This window comes from Varroa destructor, unplaced genomic scaffold (assembly GCF_002443255.2).
Source record: "Varroa destructor unplaced genomic scaffold, Vdes_3.0 BEIS01000003.1, whole genome shotgun sequence".
NCBI classification, from domain to species: Eukaryota; Metazoa; Arthropoda; class Arachnida; order Mesostigmata; family Varroidae; genus Varroa; species Varroa destructor.
The window spans coordinates 46,922,058-46,939,704 of record NW_019211456.1 but is presented as its reverse complement, the minus strand read 5'-3'; the positions used below and the strand labels follow the sequence as shown (position 1 = coordinate 46,939,704).

General features: G+C 42.4%; 1 protein-coding gene and 1 long non-coding RNA gene across 17 annotated transcripts in view; both read left to right on the top strand.

The window, feature by feature from the left end:
- LOC111247460 (uncharacterized) overlaps positions 1-17,647 on the top strand; it is a 36,190-nt gene that overhangs the window by 4,194 nt on the left and 14,349 nt on the right. For 5 of the 16 annotated variants that reach the window (XM_086985130.1, XM_086985133.1, XM_086985134.1 and 2 more), the window contains exons 2-3: positions 14,999-15,091; positions 16,805-17,065. In XM_086985130.1, the coding sequence (XP_086841256.1) occupies positions 14,999-15,091; positions 16,805-17,065 (354 nt within the window). Of the gene's footprint in view, positions 1-10,903; positions 11,031-13,033; positions 13,210-13,256; positions 13,276-14,998; positions 15,092-16,804; positions 17,066-17,647 lie in introns of those variants that run through there. The other 11 variants (XM_086985138.1, XM_086985139.1, XM_086985141.1 and 8 more) reach the window with 6 other exon arrangements.
- On the top strand, positions 13,283-14,992 carry LOC147757044 (uncharacterized). Its single transcript, XR_015324882.1, has 3 exons — positions 13,283-13,812; positions 13,928-14,285; positions 14,603-14,992. It is a non-coding gene; the product is annotated as an uncharacterized LOC147757044 (long non-coding RNA).

Here is a 17,647-nt window from a genome sequence, read left to right as displayed (position 1 = left end):
TGTGTCAACAAAAAGCTTGATTTCTTTTTCCAGCAGAGAAATGGTATTACTAATGTTTACAGAGAGACCGAGTGACTGAGAAATGATATACGACCTGTACTAGATCGCGTTGTTGTAACTACCTTAAAATAAGTAGTTTAGAGTGTAAGCAACCTTTTCGGCGTCCTTCATCGGCAGTGTGTAAAAGGTGTCACTATCAGCAGCCCTCTAAGGGCTTTCTCCAATTGTTTCAAAACAACAGCGAAAATCACATTCAAAAAAGGATTTCTTAAGGTCGCACTTCAGCTGAATGAATCCCCGGACACTGTAGGTATGGGATCATTGGATTAGTAACATGTTTACGCAAGGCTCAGTCATGATTTGTTCTGTCGTAGTATAAGGTTAGCCATTTAGGAGACGCACTTAGTAAGCGCATTCTCCTACACCTAGTCATAAATCCGATCGATTATCACATTAAACTCTACACCTAGTTGCTCCAGTAAAATGAATGAGAACAATGCTCCGTTGCGGTGACTATATTGAAACTATAAACATGGCTTTGCTGCCTATTTCAGTAAACTTGTCATGTATTGTGTTCCATTAAATCATCATACTTTTTCAACAAAATGCTTCAAATTCTTATCGAAAAAATCGAATCGCTATTGCTAAATTAACTTAGATCGAAACTAAAGAAAGTTACTTTGCCACGAAGTGTTTAGATAGCGCCCCTCCGTTTTGTTTGGGTTGACCCATTAACGGATGACCCAAGTATGCGGGCTGGGAGATTAAACAAAGCGAAGATTACGTAAACAGAATGACCTCATCATCTTTGACATTGACAATGGGTGACGCGTTGTAATTCTGTGTAATACTCTAAATTACTGCGTTCGTAGTTCCGTCTGCGTTCAACGTGACTCTGTATGTAGCTGCCTGAGGCCGACGCCAGTCTTTCTCCAACAGCAAAATGGCGAGCGGTAGCGAGCTGTTTTCCGTGAACTAAATTTGTCACACTGAGCCGCAGAACAAATGAGAAGTGACCAAGTGCCGGCTCTATGGAACGGCCGGTTTCTGGGTCTTCAAATGAACAGCTGTATAGTTCCAGATGAAATATATGCTATCTTTAATATGACCTGCATGCTGCATTGCTGATCTCGCAGCGCCACAATGCCAGTCAACAGTGGCCGCTTTCGTTGACTGGATGATCAATCAACACAGAGATCAAAAAGGGTTCGAAATCAATCACGAAAGAACGGACATTCCCAACAGAAGCTACTCATACACTAAATAGTACTGCCATTAAAGAAATTTACTTCGCAAAAAGAAGCTGAACTAGGAAAGGCAATATATACTTATTTAGCAGCCTGTTGTTCTTATTACTGGTACTATACATCCGTGTAATTACTGCGCACTAGCAGTTAGTTAAGAAGCTAAGCAGAGGCTCGTGTTAGCGGTAACTGCTGTCCAAAAAATAGCAAATTCGTTGAAGTGGGAGCTAGCCATTTGCCGGTCGTATACATATATCGAGGACGCCTTGCCTTAGAGTCAACAGTGAAAGTAATCTTTGACATTGTTTTCGCTTGTATCGCAAGAACATACATGGATGGCACGACGTTGGTAATGGACCGACCGCTGTTAGTTTCGCTGGTAACGGCCTGCAGTGATGTGATCGTCCATCGAGTCACTCACTATTCAAGCATACTATCATCCGTCGTGTGGGAGACGAGTGCCCGAAATGTATATCCCGTTGCCCGTCAATATTTTGCCTATGTATCGCATTCGTGTGCACAAAACTAGCTAAAAATAAGGTCTGCTAGTTTAACAGAAACCAGTAGCGTACAGCTAAGTGAACTAGTATGACGGCAGTACCCCAAGGCTCATGTATTATTGAATTACCATTATTTGTTGTTATTTGGTTGTGTTAAAGGGTCGTATGCCAACAGCACGATCCATAGAAGATATATTGTTTTTTTTTTTAATCAAATACTACTGATTGATTATGGACATCGAGCGAGAACTGGCCATTGCATCATCTGGATGTTATCAGCTTCGCCTTTCGGAACGCTTTGTCGCTTTGCTTTTAGTTCGAACATGTATGATAGTTATCGATATTCCTGTGACGATTGTCAGCAGAAAGGTGCTCACAGCTCTGGGATGTATATGTTTTTCGTCATTTATGGCGTAGGTGACAGCCATTTGTGACGCTTAGCTACTTGATCAAGGGTCATTTCAAAGGACACGAAGCAGACATGTCTTGGAAAATTAGAATTTTTTTTAGAGTTGCAAGCACTATTTTGAGTGCTCCATCCATAACATTGTTGGCAGTGAAAGTAAGCATCTAGTGATTAATATTCACGACCCGCATATAATGCAATGGCAATGCCAGAACGAATTCAGTTTTTATGCCCAAGAACCCGATTGACTCTACGACGCCAATGTCTGCGTCGCGTTATGGCTTACACCTACCTAAGTCTGCACAGGTACTGTATTGTTTTGTAGCGAAAAAGAAACCAGGCAACGTGTGACGCGAGATAAAACCTAGTCCAAATGACTATCCATTCAACTCGTTTTGTAGGATACGCGACTGCGGTAACCTATCACTGATTTGCCGTTGTATGGTATGTACGTTAGTGCAGCCTTCAAAGGAATCTAGGGAACAGCCGCCGATGGGGCATGCCGAGGCTACCATAACTAAGACAGTGGGCAGCAAGTCGCCACCCTGCGCAGAATAGAACGATACAAATGCTTGTACGTGCACAGTAACAATCGATGAAGTAGCAACAGAAGTAAAAGCCGTGACGTTTATCAATGAATTCCAAGAATCGACACACGATGATTGAATAAAATAATAACCGAATAACTTATATGTAATAACTTGAATTTGAAGAATAAGTATAAAACTTTTTAATAAAAACGAATTTTGTATTCCAGTCCACGCCTTGCGTGTAACTGCAAGCCGCACATCTAAAGTTCCAGTCTTAATTTACCTAAGCAAACTACTTGAGTGCTATTTTTTTACACGTTGAGAGTATGATACGGGTTTCACTGGGATGACTCAAACCCTACCGATAATCGATTCTAGATCATGCTGATACGATTACATATAAACAATGTAACACGCAGCTGGTGGATATATACACATATTTATCCGACATTGTCATTATAAACTATCCCGTTTATATCGCAGCATACATTCCCACGTTTATTGAAGGAAGCAATCCAGGACATCTGCCTGTCACATATGTTAAACTATACTTTGATTATATATAGTTTACCATTGGTACGTAATGTTTTGCTTGCAGCCTATGGCGGTTTTTACACCGAGCGCAAGCTGCACAAAAAAAAAACACAACTAATGCTTTATAACCAATAAGTGCAAGGGAAACAGTTCCATTCTTCCCCGAGCTGAAAACAAGGCATGAATCGTTGTTACCTTTCTTTTTCTATTATTCCGCACTTATCAATTGGCGCTCAAGACCTGGCGACCAAATGATGCCGCCATTCCATAAACTTGAAGTGAAAGTGTTCGTAATATGTAGAAACTTTTGAACTGAATGGAAATAGAAGCATAATTGCAGTACGATGTGGGCTTGGTATAGGTCCTCGTAAGACCGCTGTACGGCTTCAGTGTGGGTCGTCGCCTGACCGCAGAGTTGCCTACGTCAGATATGCTGGCATTTTCTTTCCAGCAAATCCTTTCATTGTGATTAGTTAACTCTATTGGTATCCAATTTGTCAGCGTTCTAATAAAGGCCGATGCCGTGCTGGACAGCTGATGGTGATCGAATTTACTTGGCTATAAACCGATATGAAGGTAACCTTGGGGAAATATTCATTTAAGGGAAGATACATCGGTAGCACCTACAATATGCAGAATCAGCTGTATGTGTGAAAAATGTATTTACACAGTAGCCAGGATAAGCCAGCTAAATATTTGCTGCGCTGAGTTTTAAGAAGGCCCCAACCGATTTTGGCCGACTTTTCTCGCCCTCTCTCTCTCTCTCTCTCTCTCCCCCTCTCAAAAGACTCCGCCGTAGTGCAGTCGGACATAGTAGACAGTGCTAGTGATTGCCAGCTTTTAAGAACTAGATAAAATGATAAGGCACTGCTGTTAAGAAGACAGCGATCGGTTAAATTCTAAATGGCTTTATTTTCTGTAATGCTCCTTGGTGCTCCAATGTATACTGTTGGCTTTATTGCCGTCCAGTTACGCTAAACATGGACCCGGTTGGAATTATTCATTTGCTAGTGTTACTACAGCCTCGACTGTATTCGTATCGGTTGGTACTTCGCTGCTGTACTTCGGGAGCAAAAAAAACACTAAAAAAAAACTTGAGCACAATCATGAACCATGTCAAACCTAAGTACAATCTCAGTATATCTGCAGATCGTGCTGCAATTGATAAACAACGTTGACAGAAAAATAGTTATTAATGGGACGCCACCACTTCGGCTAGATGAACATGTACCCATAATTGTTTTATTAGGCCACTGTTTTATTATATGCTTAGAAAAATGATTTGCAGTTGGACGGATTACCTGGCTCTGAAATCACCTACGTTACATTCATGGAGGAGTCAAAAATAATCTTAGACGTTTAAAAGTACGGCTGGCATTTCAACCCGATAGAAAAGTGTTCTTTCCCTACAACGAATGAGCTGTTAGCCGACGATACGCGTGTATACAACTGGCGTGTTTATTGTTTGAAAGCGTTAAATTTTCTCGTAGAGATTTCTGGAAATGGGGTCATTTTAGATAGTTTGCTGGCCTTCGTTGCTATTGTCATACGCCAGATTGATTTTTATCTTAATCTCTCTCTTGTTGACATGCGACTAAATGCTAAAAACGTCCCTTCTTCAGGGTGTCTTATCAGGTGATAAGCCTAATTGTGTACTTGAAAATGCTCATTTATCCTGAATTTTAGGTATCGCTACCTTGTTCGCGCACAAGCGGTTCCGCTTGTACGGTAGCTTCTTTCGTCTATTTGCTCATTCATTATCACTGTGTTCGGATTCGCCCTTCCATCACGTCATCGCCCATCAATTATCATTACTTAAACAAACAGTCTATAGGTGCTGCGTGTTTATATTGGCCATACATTTCTCTCCAAAAGCAAGCGCCGAATTCAGACTGACCTAACACAGACGACATTTTAGCTGTCTATAGATCCTTTTTTCCATGTGTACCTGGTCGAGAACGTTATTTCATCATTGCTATAATTTGCTTTCATGGCGCTTCATGGTCGTTTCAAGTGGCGAGATCACTACATGCCTTCATAGTTTCCCCCCTGTCGTGCGAGATGTTCTATTGTGTTTTCACAATGCGTACGCATCAATTGCCCGTAGTAAAATCGAGTGAATCTTTATTCAGTCGATGTGTCTGTTGCTGTGTCTGCGTACGCAAATGGAACATTTTCTGTTTCGGTCAAAGCGGAAAAAGGACGAAGCACTAGCATGCGCCGACCAAATTTCGTCGACCATCATTGCTCTAATATGGAATAGATTTAAGTGAGTAAATGCGGCAATGAGTGTCGGCACCGCCACTAGTCTTATCTGTGATTTTTACAGCGACTTTATAGAAATAGCTGTTGTACCATTTAGTATAAGTAAAGCTACTGGCGACCCTTTCGTTGTTGTAGGACAGCGTCGCCCCAGGTGAGCGGATAGGAAGGGGCAACATGCTCAATAGCTCGTGGTGACTACCAGCAGGTGAGTTACGATGCTTGTGCTGCTGATGGTAGCGTCAGCAGAAGGAAAGGAAGGTAGGAGGGAAATCAGCGTCTTGATTCGTCCAAAACGAGCCGCGGGAGAATGGCATGAGCGGTCGTTATCGAAGCGGCTGTCACGCCATCTTCACCATAACCAAAACAGGATTGTAACTAAGCAGCGAACTGGGACAATATTATCGCCGACACTCATTTCGACTCGGGCATTAAGGGCTGACCTGCAACAGCCGGCAGGCGCTCATCGCTATCGACGACAGCATGGAGCAGAGGACATCTACTTTTTGTATTGGTGTATACGTATGCCCACATGTCTCCGGCTAGCTCGTTGTTTGGTTCGCCCGCTCGAACCTGGAATATGCTACTCACTATTATTACGATTATGTGGTTTTTGTGTTGATGCCACTAGGCGTCCTTGGAACACAGTATGCGGCGAACGAGACGCTGGGAGCAGACAAAATACAGCGACGGTAAAATGTAAAGCCTTCTGTGTGGACGAAACAACGGGTTGACGGATGACGGATCCAGGCTCGCGTACACTGCTAACATGGAAAGAACTAGGCTCGCTAACAACTTTCTGCTAACAAACCGAAAGTAACCTGCAGGCGAATCTATGCATAACGTTGACTAGAGTCTTTTCGTCTTGTACAGACAATAGATTTTTGTTCTAAAGTGCGAAAGGAAAGAACCTGCTTGGAAACTTTTTCTTGCCCTTGAAAAACCTCAGTCGCATATACATCTAAAAAGATTTGTACTCGTATATATGGGCATTTATATAGAATTCACAAAGTTTCACCTTTCACAACCGTTTGATACAAATGTATTCTAGTCTTTCCTAAAGGCTACAGAGCATTTTAATATAATCTATAATTTCCAACACTGTGTTCGGGCATAGAATGTGGCAAACGTGCTATTTATAAGTGGCATATGTATTCCAACGATCGATTAAATAGATGTGGCTAATTTCCTCACTTATTTCTCGAAACGATCGGGTAAATGTCCATATGCAGCATCTGTTAGCACAGTATGCATTTAACTCAATGCCACGGTTTTAGTGTGTTGGGGGGGACCGTTGGGGGTCACTACCCCCTGTTCACGAACGACTTTCGTTGCCAGTATTTTAATATCGTTCAAAGGCAAAACAACTATGGCGACAACAGTCTTCGCTGTCGGTAAACCTCATAAATACAACTGTCCCATACGATTCCCTACACGCCATCAATCAGATGTGTACGTATACATGACTTGGATAGGTGATGAGTGGCTGGATACTTGATATGGTCCTTATCAGAAATAGAGCCATGTTTGCTTGGCAACACTGTAAAGAGCCCGTTCTATTTACTTTTTGTGTCTATAACTTTTAGCCGGTGGTACGGTATGCGGTTGTAAACCCAATGATAATCGTTTTCTGCTTTTTATTTGATTTATAGGTGCATAGAAAAACCCTCGTTTTACATTAACAAACCAAGCTAAAAAATATCGTACGTATCTCTCTCAAGAAGCGTTTGACTTACTGTTGATAGTGTCCATCCCAACATAACGAGACAGTCAATGATACTCTAAATTTTTCGATAATGATCGGAGTTATGTGTTTCGGTAGGGACATAGAAAGCTGGTCAGTAGCCCTTTTTAGGCGAATCGAATACACCGAATGATGGAATCCAGTCGCCTCTCTATCGAAAAAGCTCAAAACGGTAGCTCTATCGATATAATCTCCTTTAAGTGCGGGCCCGTCGGTTTTTGTCCACTTGTATTCCTTTTTCATCTCGCCGTCAGTGATTCACAGAAGCGATTTTTGCTACCAAAAGAAGAGGCATTCTACCATCGATCCAGAACGGAAGCTACAACTTTGGCCAAAAAGCTGATTCCCTGCTTGGCTTCCGTGTAACAGTTAGAAGGAGCTATTGTGAGAAGTATTTCACGAAATATACAACCCTTCACGAGAATAGCAAGTGTGCCCTTAGCCAAAACAATCAAAAACTGCCAGATATAAATACAGCCCTTAGTAAAGTTCATAGCTTTTTGACGTCACTATAGAAACGTGTTAATCGTATAGTGAGTGGATGGCAACATTACGCTTACTACCCTTCAAAGACCCGATTACCCCAATTATCTCTAGCTTTAGATCGTACTGTGTGCTCAAGACTGCAGTCTACTGGTACCCCCTTCCTTTTATCGCCAACCATAATGACCCAGACAAGGACTTCTGTTCTGTTTATGATGCTACTTATAATTTTCTTTTAGCGAGGCGCTTGCGTCATGTAGATCGGCAGTGCCAAACGCGCTTGGGCTTGGTGGCAGGTGTCAGTGTCGAGATAACGCATCTCATCATCACCGATTATGTTGCAGATGCACCGTAGCGTGTTGACTGCGTTATGAGTGGGTAAACGCGAATCTGTAGGTAACGTATTTTTGACCAGCGTATACCAATCGGGCAACGGCGACGATATAGCAGCGGCTGTTCTGTTGATATCGTATAATATGTTTCATTTCCCAATAGAGAAACGATGAATGAGTATAGAAGTCAAGGGCTGTATGTACCCAAGAAGTGATTTGTTTGTTGTTAAGTGGCCATTGTGCCAGGCACACGAGATGTACCGATACTTAGTTATAGATGTACTACCGAGCATGCATATCTATCGAATAAAGGGAATTTTAGCGGAATCTATAAGAGGGTTGTAAACAAAAAACAAAGGGCTGAATTAGCCATTTTGAGCTGGTTACAAGCATGGACCAGTGAAACAGCCAATAGCCAAACAAGCTCAACTGCAGCAGGATAGAGTCGATGGGCGGATGGTAAATAGCCACATCTCTCTAGGCGAATCGGCCAGAATATCAGGAGAGGCCAATCGTATAACTGACAGATGCAGGCTACATCGCACTCATGTACAGCACACGACTGGCAAGTTGCCATGTGACCTTACCTTCCCTGATTTTCCTACGACTTGGTATTGCCTGTGGTGATCACAGCGACCGAGTGCTAGGAGGAGATGGACAAAGATTAGAATTAATATTAGGGTGTATGTTTGTGTGCGAGAGAGCGGATGGGTGGATGCTCGTACGACGTGTACGGTCATAATGAAATGGGCCAGCACTCTTTAGTGGCAGACACAACGCTGCTTACAAATGATAGATATGATGATACAGACGCTATTGTGGCAAAGAATACAGGGAAAGGATGAATTATACACTTATACAAGTGTGCCGGAGAGTGTGAAATTATCATTTTCGTTTCTACCACAATGAATAAAATATGGTTGTAGTATGACCGGGTTCTATGAAGTCGAAGTCTCGAAACGTATTCCTCGGCAAAACCGAGCTATATTGCAAAACAGCGGAGTGCTGATGGTCGATTAAATTAGGTTACGGCTCATTCTGTTTTCATATCTGTAAATACTAGACAATAGTTACGGTATGAGACGTCTTAAATGCATTTTATATCATTTGATTTAGTGTGGGCGCGCATCGATTTAGTAAGTTCGACGTCAATTCAAAACGAAGTAGCCTCGAGGAGCTTTGCAAACTTTTCGGAGATACGATTTTCGTCGAACAGGTTGTTTCGCCACTGACCTTTTCAGTAGACATTACACAGTGTTCTCGGCGGTATCCGCGGTGAACTTCAAGCAGAACGGGTGCGTTGAAACTGCAAAGATCGCAACGTAATCTTCTTTCGGAGATGTATAAATTTCGGCGAACGTCTTCCCACAAACACAGACGACTAACCACTTCTTTCAATTATTCCAGACTTTACCGCAAATAAAGTTGTCCATATAACTGGAAGCTGCGTGGCTGCCTGTTTTCTATTCTAATTTATCTAGCTCTTGTAACTAAATTAGAGGATCGGATTAAATCGTGAGTGGTAGAGAGTGCCACCGTTCATCCGAAATCGTTCCTACACGCCGTAGCTCCATGTCTCAGCTGATATTCAGTGATTTTTGAGAAAATGTCTGAGCGCTTAGTGTTTAGTCGATCGTGCATTTCGTTGTCACCCATTATGGTCTTGGTTGTCATTTTGTCGCAGACAAAACTATCCACTACGACGCTGTTAACGTTGAAAGGTCTCACTCCTAACGCTATCGACTTAGGCAGTCGGTAGCGTCATTCCACTGTCTGTGCACAGACGAAATCAAACTAATTGCTATTATTGACTATACCCAAATACCTCGCGTCTGATTCGGCTAAACCAAATGATATGAGCAAACAGCCACCCCACGTAGAAACCTCTGTAAAGTATGGCGTCATCGTATCGCGCTGACCGTCAGTTTTATACATCATCGATTGATCTATCTGCGTATACGCTGCGATGTTGCTTGTACGTAGTTTAAACAAATACTACCCGTGTTCACAAAATAGATTTTACTGGAAGTATGCGCAGAGGCAATTTCCTGTCAAAAACATGAACGATTGCGTTCCGCGGTGCGCCGCTGAACACTTCAGCTCGATTACCGATGAGACGTTGCTTAGCACAGGCCGAAACGTATAGTTATGTGTAAAGATTGTGGCGATACTTTGCAAAGATTCACTTGACAGACGTGTGTCAGGCTCCGTTGAAGCCTACCAGCGATGTTCATAGCGTGACCGTGAATATAGAACACTACGGGATTGGCCCGAGTTAAGTAAAAGGCCAATTTAGCTGAATCAGAATTGGGGTTGGATTGGCGAGAGTGTATTACTAACTAATCAATATGATTACAACTTCCCACTTGATTGACGCTCGAACTACTTTATTTATTCGACGTAACGAACCTCTTAATAAAAAGGAGGGCAAATGTCGGAATACGACGTAAGCAAATACCTACACTGGATTTGCGTACGAAACAGCACGTATGTTAATAAATCGCTACATGCAAGCAAGGGATCAAAAATTTGCTGTTACTGTTCTATTCGGCCTTTGGCACGTTGGCCGGAAATGCGTTTCAATGTTTTTTTCCCCTTTCTTTTCATTCAACCAATTTGCGTCTATCTATAATAGTTGTCAATTTGTTTGTGGCCAACGGAAGCCTTATCGATGTCTTGCTGGTCCGTTAAATACGATAAAGCTTTTCCTCTTGGCACAGTTGATCTGTGAATGGGCGTAGTGATTTTATGGTGCGGCCACTGAAAGCGGTACAGAGATCATCAGATCGCTATCGTTGTTACAGAGTACTCTGTAAGACATGTTTCAGATCATTGATGTGTGTGGGAGACGATTTTAGCTTTCTGCCACAGACTTGCTCACAGATGAAATCACCGCAAGTAGTTGTTAAAGCGATGTTTATAATCTGCCAAGGAGGCTACCGATTGAATTTCAGAATACACAGCGGGACAGGCAGTCGGCAGGGTTCGAGAAGACGTAAGTTGGAGCGTGCCTTCCTAGAAATCCGTCTAGTACTATGGGTCAAACTAATTCCGTTACCTCGACACAACTATTTGCAATAGAAGCCAGATCAATAGAAACAGGGAACGGCGAGAAATGCCGGCTCAATATTGAGATGAATTGATGGTGGTGGGCACTGCCTAAACGAAGCTTATAGCAACGGTGGAACCGTCCAGCTACGCTGTTTTAGATTAGTTGATAATGCGGCTAGGGCGGAATGTGGCATTTTACAAAGCACTGCTGGCTTTTGTTGGAACAATCCTGAAGCGTTTTAATAAAATGTACACTTGCGAAAACGTAGCCGACAAGAAGAACATAAAAAGATAGCAGGTAATGCCTTGGGAGCTACTACACTACAATGGGCATAGCTAATTCGGCAAAGAAAATGCCTTATTGCGTGGAAGACTTACCGAAGTTTTAGTTTATATCGGATCTTCAGGACTACTCGGCCGGCGACCTTTGCTAACTAAAAAAAAAAAGTGTTACGGTTTACACCAAGTCGCTTGTTGCAATAATTATTATACTTACTATACAGCTAACAAAGAAAAATTAGCAAATCTAAAACCAGCAGCTTTTTTCTTTAATTCCAAGAAGTTCATTATGGACGTAGTAAATTATTGCGTAGTTTTATTGCGCAAAGCAATAGAACTTTAGCTATATTTTACGCCAAATAGCGGGGTCAATCTTCATTCGATAATCATTAGACTTCCATTACAAATTTAAAATGTACCTTGAACGTCTATTGAGCGATTCATACGAATACGGCAAATGACTTCCATATTTGTTAACAGTGGTGCATTTTGCTAAACTTTTCAAAAGAATTATCTATTATCTTAATAATTTCTAATGTACGGCCCCCAACAAATACTTCTGTGGTGAGCAGATGTTTAGCGGTGCTTGTGTCTGGGTTCCGTCCACTTCAAATTCTCGCACATCCCCTCCCCTCTCCCCCTCCCCTTACCTCCATTCCATTCCAGGCTACCTTGCCCTAACACCGACAGAGAAGGCACCATTTTATTATGAAGAAGTGGTCGGGAGCCGGAAAGACTTATGAACCTGCGGAAAAACTGGCGTTGCGAGCTCCGGAGTGATTTGATGGAGCCACCGTGGACACCAATCGTGGTTTCCCCTTGAAGGAGGCGCAAGCGCCAATATAAGCCGTACCCGATCGTAACCGCTGTTAGAATGAAGTGACGGGTGTTTGGTACTGCCACTGCACCAGGCGAGTTTGACGGGGTGGGTCGGGTTGGGTTTTACTTGACTTGCGTTGACTAGCGCGTATTGGTAACGACGATACCGATACGACCGAAACCACCGTGGTGCGCCAGGACGTTATTCATCCCGCTGTTGATATGCGCTGGCTAGCGCTAGCAAGTAGCAAGAATGGCGCTCGACTATGGAGTAAAGGGAAGATCTATTCTTGAACGATGCGTCAACGACGCAGTGATTATAGCGAGCTGAGTGAGGTCCAAGCTGAGTCGGTAAGGGGTCCCGATCTGGAGCGCTTGGGCCGTGTCGTTGGATGGATGATGCATCGAAATGCTGTTCAAGCAACGATTGCTGGACGCTGGTCGTTTCCACTCGTATAGGAAAAATAGCTAAAGCCACTTGTTGACTTGGTACTTTTTGCAGATATAGCACAAATTATTTTTGTATCAATCATGCATAAAGATTCCTGAACCTTACGCAAGGTATTGAGCGATACTATATATTGTACAGCTGAGACGGCTGTCCAAACTAGAAGTCCAGGCCACTATTTTTAAGCCATTTTTATGGAATCGTTTTTACTTTGATCGGTCGATAACCAGATGTGTTGATTTACTGTCATCTGCTCAATTTCCCGTTTAACGGCCACAAAAAGAAACAACACAAACAATAAGTAAATACATACATGAAACATTTTTCCAAAATGAGTTTTTACGCTATGGGTTGTTATAAACGAAAGAAACTAATTTTTCTTATTTTTCATTGTTGAGTAGCATCGACTGATGTCTGGCGTACCAGCGATTCTATAATGCAATGCATTGGTCAGGTTTGGAGAAGCCCTTGTTAAAGGTCTGCTCTTGATCCCAACCAATGCATGGCCATTGGAGACTTGAACGATGCCCCGTCCTGTCTACAGTGCTCGAACAGATCCGATCGCTGAGAGTGGCTGGTACGTTACAGATTCTGCCTTGGGTGAAAAACGCTGTTTTATCGTCCTGAATTTAAGGAACGAAGAGTAAGTCATCTCGGCATCACTTGGTTTTATCTATTTCGTCAGACCGCTGACACACCGTATGTCGACACGGGACGATTTCAAATTAGAGACGTTGTTTTTGGAAAGAGCACCGATATTATATACCACTGTTCAGACTTGTTTTTGCTGTAGACCCTTTACAAATTCAAGTTTGAGAGATAGAGTTTTTGTTATTCGAATCTATATCCTACTTAATCTGATTGTTGAAAATATTTGTACGTTTTACGATATGTACACAGCCGGTTCTTTGTTCAGTTCGACGATTGGCTTCTGCAAGCTATTAATTAAAAACTAAGCCACCCTATTTATCCCAGATGCCGATTCCGGGAATATGTGGGATCTCGTGTCATTGAAATAGAAGTGACGGAACAGATCCGGAATTGTGCTCCGTCACTATTTTTGCCAGTCAGTCAAATAAAACCACTTGTATTACATACGGCAGACAATGTCTGAAAAGTCGAAGAACGATATTTGAGTAGCTAAACGCAGTGCAGTGTGCTATCCATGCATTTGAATCAGGTGAGAAAGAGAACGAGGACAAACAGTCAACGATAGAAAAATTGATTCTGGTTATGGGTTGCTTGTCTATAGGTTCCTAGCTTGTTATAGCTTAATGTAGATACACGATTTTCAGAAAGTATGAAAGGCATAGAGGGAGACAGAGCTGGCGACGGAGGCTACGAGGCAAGATCGTATCAAGGACGGGATAAATTTAGAAAGATACGCATATACATGTATATCAACGAGAAGCTTCGGTGAGACGAACACTGGACAAAAGGCTAAAAGAGGACGACGTGGCTGAATCGCGAAGGGCGATAGTAATGCTTAGGAGCAGTAAAGCAGTAATACTGCACGAAGCGGTGCCGGCGCCTTTAGCAACAGTAACTGTAGTGGACCGAGTCCAAGAAAAACACTTACTCGTGAAGAAGCGAACAGATTTAAAGGGATAATAAGGGAAACGCGGACAGGATGGCTGGAAAATGGTGTGGATGGTACGGAACAGAAAATACAAAGGGGATTAAATAGATAAGAACAGGGGTGACTAATCCTGATGCAGTAGACGAGGCAAACTCAAATAACCAAGCGTGGGCTTCGCGGGCCGGTCGGTTTGGCATTTTATCAAGCTCGGGGTGTGTATGTCTGGTGACGATGATGAGTAGATATAGACGTGTTTTGATAGCTCTGTGCAAGCTCTGGAAAAAGAGAGAAACGTTCACGGGATCGTACAATATTGCGTATGTGTTTATGGTCACGCAAAAAATAAGCTTGCATCATGTAAGCTGGCCTGTGTGTTCTTTTTTGCTGGCAGATAATGACATCGGCGGCGGCGGCGGCGGCGGCGACGACAAAGATACTCCGCGCATTGTGGCGTTCATGATTTTAAGCTTGAATATCATCATTATGGTTCCTGTCAGCTTCAAGACTGCGAACTTGAGAAATAACTAGAAGTGTTTAGCTCTAATCACTGAAAAACAGCTACGTTTTAAAGCTTACTTTGGTTATTTAGTAGTCAGAACAACCTCTATTAGAAACAACTTAAGAAAACCAACGACGTCATTCGCAGCGCGTACCGAGGGCCTGACTCAGCCATCGAACAGCAGGAAATAGCATGGATTTTAAAAAGTGATCTCCGATTAAACGTTATACACATCTAAGGCGCGTATGCTCATGTTAGGTCTCATTTTACCTGCGGCTGTGATTTCAGGTTTCAATGGAAATTTCAATGAGTCGTGTTGTGCAAACATTGATGTAGTCTCGAGTATGGCCTACAACAGAAGGCGCCAACCACCACCCCGAGGTAAGACCTTCGGTTATTTGACGTTAATGCATCTGACTCCATTCAATTTCCATCACATTTCGGCAGTAGTTTTATAGTGTTTCCGTTAACATATCCCACCATATGATATTAGGTCGTCATTTATTTAGCAAAGTGATGATTTGATCCAATCGACGACTTCAATCGTAACTTAAGACGTTCTTATATATTATAGCAACTGTTTTCAGCACACCCTCGCTTAATGCATACCGTCAAAGTAGCATTGCACCTATTCCAGACCGCATATTGACAAATCAATCTCTTCGTGAGCTTTCAATTTGTACAAGACTAAAGAGTTTCCCGACATTTTATTAGAACAGAAGGATATCTAACAGGGTTGATACTGCCAGTTCATACGTTTCTCTCTATGCCTGTCAAGGCTATTAGTTGCTACTTCGCCATTTGCAATTTTTGCCTATGAGTAGAATTTACAGTGTAAACTTGATGCTCAGCTTCAAGAACAGCCACCTTTCAAACTGTAAAGGACAGCTGCTGAAGTTAGCACAACTATCAAGTTGATCTACGGATTTGTTTTTCCTGTCTCAAGTTAGTGCTTCATGTGCTCTGCTACTTAAGATTTGCATGCAGGTATACTTATGCGTTCTAATTAAAGTATTGCTATTTCTATCAGTATCGCTATGATAGCCGTATTTCGTAGTTTCCAATTTACGCCACTGAGTCCTTCTAGAGGATATGCTCCGTTCTTATACTCAGGACTTTTTATAAGAAATAAATACTCTATACATGTGACGTTTTCGTTAGAAAGTTGAAATAATCAGTCGCTGTATGAAAACAAAAGCAAAATAGACCATTGGTTATTGCGTAACACCAGAACAAAAAAACTGAGCTCGCTTTTCCGACTCTAGAGATCGCTCTAGTGTTACGCTGGGGGGTGGGGGTGGGGGTGCTGGAGTAACTACACTAAGGGTAAGGTTTATCGGAAGCTGTGAATCCCTTTCTTAAACGTTACATGTAACCTTGCAAAAAAATTCGGTCGATCAATGGCCAACTTTGATAACGTCTCAATTTCCTGTCGTAGCTTTTTCTGATATGGTAGATGTTGTTTTCCTCGTGCTAGTTCGCCTATGAACGATAACAGGTACGCACACTCTGTGGAACCTGAAAGCAAAATGACTAGAATTAGTGCCAGTCAGTGCTTTTATGACCGGTCAGTAAATGCATATATTTGATTGGTTTGAAACGTTAGATGTTTGGCTTAGGAGACTGGCAGTCAGTCAGATCGAGTGGCATCATTTGGTGCTTTTTTCTTTGGTACCGCTAAGTCTTCCGTTACTGTTTTCTGTGAACCTCTATTAGCAATTCGAACGTTGCTTTTGCAGCGGTTACTCGAGAAGTGTTTTGTATTTAAATGTTCTACTTCGCATAGCTGACACTCGCTGAACTTAATCATGAAAGTATTTAAGGATTGCCACTGCACCATCTTCGGTTAAAGTTATATAGTGAATGGTCTACGCAAGTGATCTAACGGCTACCAGCCTCAACATCATTTCTATTACGTTGAGTCGTACATATAGGAAAATCAACTTTTTGAATAACAATTTGAGTTTCATTCGAGATGCAAATAGCACGTAATAATAACGACCTTCGTAATAACCTCTGTTTACATCCACTAATATACTGCTTTTGCTGACTAAAACCACTTCGTCATATTGGGTTACCCTATTTGGCATGCAGACACGTACTGGTTCGCTGGCGCTAGTCCGCATTCATCCTACGAAGGTCTATGGTCTCATCAGTTCTCGCCGGGTGGACGAGAAACTCATGGAGGAGGCATTGTTAGTGGGGCTCCCAGGGGTCGCTCCGTGTTGTCAGGAGGCCCACCAGCACCCCTCAGCCTGCCGCGACCCGCTTCGGACTGCTCCGACCTAGCAGAATCTGTCGACTCATATTCAATAGGAGCTCCGTCCACGGTTTCATCTGTAAAGTCTTCGAAACGTACGGGATTCAACCAGAGAAAATGGCGAATGAGATGCTTAGAATGAGGATAGATTTGAAATGCCTCCTCCGTTCATCGTGAATGAGTCTCCTTTTATTGTTAATCGTATCTGAATTGTTGACCGTGTCCTAGATTTGCTTGTGGGCAGCGCTGCTTTCTTCGTGATAGTAACGTTAGTAAGTGTAGTATGTCCTGAAACCTGCCACGCTATGCTTCAATTCAGCCCCAATGTCAAGCGGTTCTGGAAGCTTTGGATCGCTCTATACGGAAGAAAAGTAGACCAAGTTGGAATCCTGGAACCAGTTGCAGATTTCGATAACTACAACTTAATCTAACGTTCGGTGGATTAACATATATGCGTAAAATTTAGTGCTTGTTTCTGGAAATGTTGATTGTTTTTCGACTAGATATTTCTCATTGGTTTTGAACATGTCTTCCTATCCAGTACCCATAAAGTGTACTGTACATTTGCTTGTCTGTGACTACGATAGTAATTATCTGACCTAGTAGACTAATTTGCGAATGGCCTCAGCTAGAATCCACCTTTCGAAGCTAAACAAGTTTCTGGTTGAAGTATTAAC